The sequence below is a fragment of the Amblyomma mixtum genome, chromosome 2 (assembly GCF_055824585.1).
Source record: "Amblyomma mixtum isolate Tamu chromosome 2, ASM5582458v1, whole genome shotgun sequence".
Classification (NCBI taxonomy): domain Eukaryota; kingdom Metazoa; phylum Arthropoda; class Arachnida; order Ixodida; family Ixodidae; genus Amblyomma; species Amblyomma mixtum.
In genome coordinates, this window is record NC_143013.1 from 280362276 (window position 1) to 280371806 (window position 9531).

The 9531-nt window shown below is 46.4% G+C and overlaps 1 protein-coding gene across 1 annotated transcript in view; it reads left to right on the forward strand.

Moving 5' to 3' along the window:
- Window positions 1-8033, forward strand: part of LOC149364148 (uncharacterized) — a 41459-nt gene extending 33426 nt beyond the window's left edge. The window contains exons 3-6 of the mRNA XM_089570036.1: window positions 161-292; window positions 3680-3775; window positions 6050-6142; window positions 7404-8033. Of these exons, the coding sequence (XP_089426162.1) occupies window positions 161-292; window positions 3680-3775; window positions 6050-6142; window positions 7404-7520 (438 nt within the window). The 3' untranslated portion in view covers window positions 7521-8033. The remainder of the gene's footprint in view (window positions 1-160; window positions 293-3679; window positions 3776-6049; window positions 6143-7403) is intronic.
- Window positions 8034-9531: the final 1498 nt, after the last annotated feature.

The window sequence follows — 9531 nt, forward strand, 5'->3', positions numbered from 1 at the left end:
GGTTTGCTTTGTTGCCCGATGCGTGCCATAAGGTGGGTGTTTGTGGTGATTTGCAGTGATTTGCTGTGATTGTCTCGTTAGTGGCTGCAGTTCTTGAGAACTCGCTGCTTCCCGGTGATTATGTTGGAGCGTCAACACCTGCCCATCTCATGTTTTTCAGTTGGGCATCAACACCCTGACGGCTACCTTCGGCAACGCGAACCCATGCGTCGTGCAGTGCCAGACAGCATCGGGAAACGTGTGGACAGCAGCCAAGCCTTGGGGCGCGCCATGCATCTTGCACGGAGAGCAGGTACGGTGAACGCCAATTCGTCACCTGACGTATTCTACTGAAGGCGTTTTCTGAGGTCCAATTTTACTAAGCAGTGGCTGAGTAACCTGATCAGAAGAAGAGAGCGCGAGGCCACTAGTTTAAAGTAGTTGACGTGAAAAACTCTATGTAGGCTTCACCGGTTGGGGCAGACCCAGCTCCACTAATACCGACGCAACCACGTTTGCTTTGCAAAGTAATCACCGTCAGCGAAGGATTAGAAAATACACGTTAAAAGTATCGCCATGTTTGCTTTATTATAGATGTTCCACCAAGAACAATTAAATCATGTAACAGTTTCTGTACTGAGAGCAGGCGTCAAAAGTGACAGTTGGCAGTGTTGCTTCTGTTCATCTCAGTCGCGGGAGACAGTAGGGACGTTTAATGAGTAGCGGTTCTCGAAATAAATTGCCTGAATGAGTTTCTGTAGCTAATGACGAAGACTGGTAGTTTTTAACGGTTTCGGCAGGTGTGCGCACATTTCGACGGGCAAGTTTTCTTTTGTCAGTACGTTTTTCACTTCGCGTGCGACTTAATTTTCGCATGAATTTTTCGCCTAAGGTTCATATAAGATGACAAGCAGGATGCCTACATTGGACTATTAGTTTAAACGTGCGACCAGACGGCTTGTGTTCGTCACAGCATCGATGTCAGTGTGCCTTCTTATTACCGACACTTTTCAATGTCAGACGAGTAGTAGGTTGAGTATTCTGTTGCAAAGCGCAACCGCTTATCATGCTGGTCAACAACCTACTGCTAAACTACGCGACCCTCAAGGCAGCTGCAGGATGAAAAAGTATGAAGATAAATTAACAAAAACAAATATATCAATCTGGCATGCAGTACTAGAGTCTCGTTAACAAGTGACACTTTTGACGACTAGACAGAACAGCCGTAGGTTGTGTTTTGTCTGAAATTGTTTTTTAGCTATTGCTAAACAAAAATAGGTCAAGAAATTCTGATCATTAAGACCAATAAATTGTATGCAAATTCGATGCTTAAGGCAAACGACCTACGCTCTTAGGCAAAACTATCAAGTTTACATATAGAAGGCACCTTCTTTCAACCGCTTTGCTAGTTCAGGCTGCTATACCAGCGTACTTCAGAAGAAAAAAAAAAACAGAAAACCTTCTGATTGAGAATCTGCGAACACCTCCTGAGGCAGATATGGTTTTTGCATGCCCAAGATGAAGGACAGACGATCTGTCACGCTTTACCTTCGCCCTTATACGCGCTGCTAAGCACTCTCGCTGGCTTACATTGATCACACTTAAATTTTTGAGATAGCCTACTGGACTGGTTCTCTCTTACTGTAACTGCTCTTGCGCGTTTGCACTACCAATACACGCGGAAGAGTCATACCCACTGGTGCTAGCACTCAGCAGGGTACAGCACCTAATTTCGGGCGTGTGTCTTGTGCGAGTTACAAGGAAACTGCCATGGCTGACGAAATTATAGCTTCAAGATTGCATTTAAACTCACCGCCACCATGGCTACCACTCTGGAGAGGTGGTCGGTAAGCAGGTCGTTGAATAAGCGAAACCAAATCATCAATCTCTAGCAAAATGCGCCCGCGTATTTCCAAACTGCTTCCAGTACAAAATAAACATTAAACTCTGTCAGCTACCAACTGAAAAGAGATGAAAGGTATTCCGTCGTACTTTTACGTTGCCTTTTGAAAGTAGGCAATGAAGTAGGCACGACGCGTGTAGAACAACCAACTAAGTTAAAAGATGGAAGGATTTCTTGGAGCATCGCGTGTTTTACGTGCTTTATTTCCCGTGTTTGCATCTCGGCGGCTTAACGTTGGAGTCCGCACAAAGTTCAAGCAGTTTTCAGTAACCTCAACCAGTCATAAGACAGGATAAACGCACGACATATCCGGCATCGCTTCAATGCTAGCGTTTTATACGACGCACTGTCTGCTTTACGGAACCTCGCGTTAATGGAATCATGTCACGACACGACCCTTGCCACTTTGTGAAACGGATGCTATACGTCTTTAAAGGCTGGTTTGTGCACTACTTCGGAATTACTACTGGATGCCTTGTGCTATCAAAGGACAGACACAGAGAGCCACTGCTAGCTGGTGAACGCGCTTCTGAAGCTGAATGATGACGACTGCGCTTTCGAGTTAGCATCTTTATTTTTTGTCACTGGGGACTTAAAGGTGACGATATCATCTTTTAGAAAAGCAGGGAGTTTGTAATGTAGCACCAGGATATTATTAGACTTAATTATTCTTCAAGAGAATGCGAATAAATTTACCCAAGCAACATGCATAGAAGGAGTATACTGTTTGGGTGGGAAAAGTTGGGCTAGGAAAGAGTTTAACGCTCTCGTAAAATCATCCACGGACTGCGATTACCCGAGAAGAATAAGTGCACAATCTTTATATGTCAGCATGTGCACACACTTTTGCTGTGTGCAATAAAGCTATTATTATATTGAGATGCCCAGTACTCATGAAAATAAAATAACTAAAACGTGCGTATGTACATGACAGCGTTTCTTGAAAAAATAACTTTCAAAACATTATTGTAAGTTTACGTCAAAAAAATGGAGAGCTTTATTGCACTCCTCAGCGTCTCTGGATTCAAGCGCCAAAAAAAGAGAATCAGTCAACTCTCATTGGTTACAGAATGCGGTACGGATGAGTGATAGCAATCGGAGAAGTAGTGAACGCCGACGAAATTGACCATAAAGTTATTTACCTCATTTCTCTCGTTTATTACCTCGTTTGCTATTGTTTTTGATTAAGGAAATGCGCCACTGTAACCAGCGGAAGCTCTGACCTCACCTCTTTACACCAAGACAACTACGTTTGTGCTCCCCGTTCAAAAGCCGTGGAATTCTAGACATGCCAAGGCCATCAGAGGCATAATTAGCTCACAATTTACGAACACCAAGGATCAAAATAACGTCATTTTCTATTTCTACAGCATGTATCGCTATATTTTTTCGTCACGAGACAGTTGAAGGCCCGAGGAGCACAAAAAAGAATAAATTAAGAAATCGAAAGTTTTGACCGAGTTGGCTATCTTACTTTGCGTGCCTCCCCCCCCCCCCCCCCCACACACACACACACTTAAATTACATCAACAGAAAACTACCTGCCAAGTTGTAGATAGAAAGCGTCGATGAAAAAAGGCGTTTACTGAAAATATAGAAGAGGCAGCGACGGTATTTACAATTTGCGTCCTTCAAGTTTTCTCCCGAATGGCTTGTTTTTTTGGCCACGCCCTAGCGGCATTAAATATTACGGTAAGGGTAGCGCAACACAGTGTTTTTTTTTCACTTTAGTACTCTTCGCTTATCAGAGCGCAGGACGTGCGTCAGCGGGTGATGATTTTTCCCGCACTGTTACAGCGGTACTGCGCGGCCAACGTGTGCGTCCTGAAGAACGACACTTACCTCGAGTACTGTGTTCAGAACTTCCAGACGGGTAACGCCATCATTGCACTGGTAAGTGGATGCCCCTTCATTATTCTCTCCTCAGGGCTGTAGGAAAACACTGCTCGAAACGCACGACTCTTTTATGCACGCGACTGGTATAATGAAACGTTTGACGTGCACAACGCGTCTCGCGGAAATCTACCCGTCTCTCGGGGGAAAAAAAAAAAAAACTCAAGGAGGGAGCATATCAGGGAAGCTGCCGCACGGAGCTCGCATTCACACGTGCTCTGTCATTGCCGAAGCGTTGAGAGAAGACAAAGAACCCTATTTCTTTGGGAAACAACAGCGCTACGCGGACGCGGAGAATAACAGAGAAGGCAAACCATACGGACGTATACTTGCTTGCTGAACATTGAGCCTTGTTACGAGAAGCCCTTTATTAAGATGCCTTCTCTCGCTCAGCGCTTTGGGTGGTTTTAAACCAGTGAATACGCGGGCAAAAAAAAATCAAGAGGAGATAGGGCACTTCATTATAATTTTTTTTTTTTTCACACAGGACAGCTCCTTTGTGTGATGAAGGTGACTGCGATGATGATGCGTAAATAATTTATTTGGCCTGAGCCGCCAGCGTTCATTGGGTTCATTGGCATTGGCATCGACAACGTTGTAGAATCCGTTGATTTTGACGAAAGGAAAGGCGCACAACCGGTTCCCTGGATCATTGGACACCTCAATTTCGATTTCATATACATTGCGCTGGTGTCCATCTGCAAAAACCTGCTTTTGCTCAGTATTTCGTGCGTAGCAATGCTAAACCGCCTGCAGTTTTTTTCTATAATGTAGGGGTATTGATGTCAATAATGGGAAATGGAGAAACTTGCCAGGCCTGTATTGGTCTAATAAGAAGTTCGCCCCGTCGGGGAGGGGCTCTCAGTGCAGGGGCCGTATTTTGTAAGCTGTCCATTTTTCATTGCCCATTTTGTATCTATTTGGTCCCCTGTAATTGGTCACTCAGATATACCCGCGGCTTCCAGGCGTCTTCGGAAAGCGACCAGGCCATTGGGAGGTTGTGACCGACCTGACCACTGGCAGCCAATGGTGAGGTCCGGTCGCAAATCACCGAATGGTCGGGTCGCTTTCCGCAGACGCCTGGAAGCCGCGGGTATATCTGAGTGACCAATGACAGGGGACCAAACAGATGCTAAATGGGCAATGAAAAATGGACAGCTTACAGAATAAGGGCCAAGGTCTCCTGCGGCAGCTGCTGTCAGCCTGGCCCGGTCTACCAGTTTGCGCTGGTCATCCAGGTCCGAGCTGGAGAGAACAGCCTCCCAATGGTCGGGGTGGGGTTGGGAACAGGGGAACTGCCGGGTTTGGTTCGAACGCCCCGGTGGCATGGTATAGGGAAGGTAGTCATTAGAATGTGGGCATATGATATGGCAGAGTATTGGGTAGGGTGTAGGAAGCTGGAATTAGTATATGAATTGGTTTGTAGCTGTCGTCAGACGATGGCCTATAGCGTGAGTCGTTTGTGACGTGGCGGATATCCGTGCATACCCAGTCATTGATGCTGAAGCAGACTTGCTTACTGGTATGCTCCTATGAGGGACTACGGTCAATGACGATTCCTCGTGCTCGGGTGACGCTCACGCGGGCGACAGCGTGTGTACACTGACAGGAAACGACTCAAGGCCAGGAGTCCTTACAAGTACAACCTTGGATGAGGTGCTAGCGTAGGATCTGAGGATTCTGGTCGCGTACGGGGGTACAAGGCCCTTGCGTTTCAACGTGCAGCTTGCGAGTCTGTGATTGCGTATGTGGTGTTAGTCGAGGGCTGGAGACAATGTTTAGCGCCATAGCTGCTTCCTCCGCTTCCAAGGTGATGGTGGTTGGGATCAATGCTATAGCGACCATATCTAACGCTTGGTCGATTACACTGACAATAGTGACTTTGCGGTCGTGGTAGTGATCTGCGTCCGTGTAGCGGACTTAAGGTAATTTGCCATATACGTGCGACCCAGTAGTTTGGATCGCCATTTGTTTGTTGAACACTATGGTAGACGTGGTGCCTATCTCTGGGACTAGGCGAGAAGTTTTAGGTATTCTTTGCTGACTGGTGAGGATGCTTTTGGTGAATGGGGATGACCTCCTTCAAATGATAAAAAGATGTTTCAAAGAGCTAAAATGCTTCTTGACAATGCAGCCATTCATACACTGCCTCAGCGGTAGGTGACTAATCAATACTGTATTTAATTATGCACCGAAACTTATAACCAGCACCGTGGCGTCATTGCCAACAACTTCTCTGTTGTCTTGACGCCAACTCTCCTTTACCCTGTGCAGACACCGTATATGTGCACCCTCGAGTGCATTGACACCACCACCGGTATCGTTCTCAAGGTGAAGATGTCGGACGGGAGCCCGTGCAAAGCCAATGTAAGTTCCGTTAAGTGCACAACAAATTGCAAGTGGTAATCCGTGGTCAGCAAGGAATGGTTACCTGCCCTAAAAAAGAAAAAAAAACAGGGGGTATTGCTGTCGAAGGGCGAAAGGACAGACAGCGACGAAACAGAGAACTCCGTTCGTGTCTTTCAAGCTCAGGCCAGGCGCTCTTCACCGTTCACTTACATGTTAGGGTTGGGATCATGCAAAGTTTTTGTTTCTTCAGCACTGTGTTCTGCTTTAGCTCAAAGAATTGAAGTGGGTGGTCCTGCCTTTGCAGTGCGGCGTCAGGTGGGCCTGAGTCACTGTGCTGAGCACAGTGCTTGGCAGTGACAACATGAAGACAGCTAAACATAGCAAAAAGACAAATGAGGAACTGGAAGACCACTGGAAGAACGTTGACAGAGTTCGTTCACTGTCCTTCATGAACGCCGACGTGACAGTGGTTTCTCGCTCTTTTTTTATGTTCAAATTTTGCGCTGTTAATTTGCTATCCTGAATTATGGCCTACTTACCGTGCTTTCCATATTTCCTCATACTGGAAAAGCATGCTTTCCGTGATCGTGCGGTGTGCACTGTTTTTAGCAAACAGAGCCCCATCGCTGTGTGCAAAGACCCTAGCAAACTGCAATATACACACAGAAAACTTTTCATGGATGACTGTCTCAGGCCATTTAGTTAGAATTTGATTATGTGTCGTATCCGGCATGACGTACTGCCACTCAGGAAAGGGCCCTTTCCACGTTCAAGCCTGTCAGCGCACCTCACACATGACGTCGTTCGTCCTTTGAGCGTTGGGTGTAACCGCTGCTTTGAAAAGCCCATAAACTTTCGTGCAGCGAAAAAGAAAAAAAAAACAGACAGCAGGTAAAGGCCACAGGCGCTCCAGCTGCGTCATTTTAATGGTTACAAAATGAACGCACATCAAGAAGCCCCAATTACCTACACTTTTCATAGAGACCAGTCGAAATTAGGCCGTTTTTTCACTTTCGTCGTGATTTTGAAACCTTCCTGACGTCAAAACAAGAAAAAAAAACATAAAAGCATAGCTGACCCACGAACCCTCACTGCACCCTCATGCGTGTGCACAAAATATGTTCCAATTTCACAAGTTCAAGTTTTTGTCTTTTCGTACATGTTATATGATGAGATACGAAAACGGCGCCTAGTTCTTCGAACTGTATACCCAGACAGGAAATCTCACATCAGCTGGTCTGTTAGAGCTAATGTTTTCTTGTTCTCGTCATTTTCCCAGACGGGCCGGGGGTACGAGTCGGGCTTCTGCTACAGCGGCGCCTGTACAGTTCCCATGGTGCCCTACGTGCGGCGACTCTTCCCGGGTTACAACAGATTCGGCCTGCTGTTCGGATGACACACTCCAGGCGGACCATCGCCCTCGTGACTGCGTTTTTCCGGGAAATGCGTGTCTGCTCGCGTTTCTACGCTGCTGACGCTAGTTGACCCTGAAAAAAAAAAAAAAAGAAGAACGCATCCTTATGCAATGGCGCAACTTGCGTCGTGAGCAGCTGGAGCCACTTCGTCCGACGTGCCCTCCTGATCCCGTATGTACGCTGCCTGCGACACGACACACGCGGACGGACAGGCCGTTCATGGGAGCAGCATCAGTGGCAGGCACAGTCGACGCGAAAAAAAAAAATGCTTTTAGATCGTTCCCCCAATGCGTGGTCGTTAGGGCCTTTCTCACTGTCACGAAAGTGCGCTCGTACTTTAATGCCTCTACAAAGTATATATTTTTTTATGACCAGGCTAGTTGGAGCCCGACCAGCGACTACTCCAGCATTTTTGTGTATGTTGCAAAGATTGTCAAAACTGTGATCCAGACCTGGGAAAAGTGGGCTGAATAAAGATTTGTCGATGCCTTGGACCAACGGCTGAAAAGTTTCGTCCATGGGGTCACAATGTTTTTTTCGATTAATTTCTATTGAGGTGTTTTATCAGTTTATTTTTCAGCTTCTATATTTCCTGATCATAGAGTTTGGGAACTCGCCGTGGTGGCTCAGTGGATTCGGTGTTCGGCTGCTCATTCTATATGGTCGCGGGTTCGATTCCGGCCACGGGCGCCGTATTTCGATGGAGGCGAAATACACAGACGCCCGTGCGCTGTGCGATGTCAGCTCACCCCAGGTGGCCTAAACTAATCCAGAGCTCTTCGCTATAGCGTCCCACCTAGATTAAATTTACAAGAAGGGCTGATTCGGCGAGTTGGTCGTCCTTATATTTTTTTCAAACAGCGCTTCAGAACCAGGTCAGAGAACCTCGTGCATGTCCCCTCATTCTCTGTCCTGGTTCTGAAACTCTGTTAGAAAAAAATTACGATTTACAAATTTATACCGCTTTGATCCATTTGAGCGCCAGTTTTTCGAAGGCATCACAAGAACGTCGAAGTGTTATTAGTAAAATAATGTGTGGGATAGACTGTGCTAGAATATCAGTCTGTCTAGCGAGCACTCCTCGAATGTCAAATTGTGCATGAAATCGGTACTCAGATTTGAATTTCGAGAAAATTAACAATTATCGATAAAACAAGGCATCCAAGTGTTCAGGTCATTATTTTCTTCCATAACGTCCTTGGTAATTATTTATTCCGAACTATAAGAACCTGTTTCTGTGATCAAGGTCGAATGCTCGATTACTCCATAGTGAACAAACATTAACGAAGCAATCATATAGTTCACAGCTTGGTATAGAGCTGGGGATTTTTGAGCCCAACCACTAAGCCAATCAATCATAACCGATAGCTCAATAAAAGCGGCGCAACTGAACAGCCAACCCCGCTTACAACAAATGTGAAGGCGCCGGGAGGAATCTCGCGCACCGACGCGTACGAGTCTTACAAGCATATGCTTTTAAGAGGGACAAGGCTAAAGCATACATAATATACTCAGCATTAGAAGTCTGCTGTGCACTCGATGCTGCTGCGATGAAGTCTTAGCACGAAAAGCAAACACGTAACTCAAGCTGCATGCTCAACTGAACAACATAAAAGTTGCCATTGACCTGATAATGAACAAGGAAACGAGGTGACAGGCACGGGCGCGCACTGACACGGTCAGCCTCAGCATGCAAGGTGCGCGTCGGTACAACAACAAAAAAAAAAGTGAGGATGAAGGTGCCACAGTGATCAGGGATACACGCAATGGGCCCTAGCCTGATTGGTATTCCAGCTTTTGCATGAGCTTTCATCCAAATGACGACCTTGCAAAGTGAACACGTTGAGCGTAACCGCCAGCATTTGAAACGAGGTATAAGCAGGCAGATTGAAGAGCGGGAGACGTGTGGAGCCTGAAAGCGAAGAGTTATTGGCACCGGAAAACACGACTGCGGCGACGTGTGTCACACATCTGAGCGCTGCGTGCGTATGT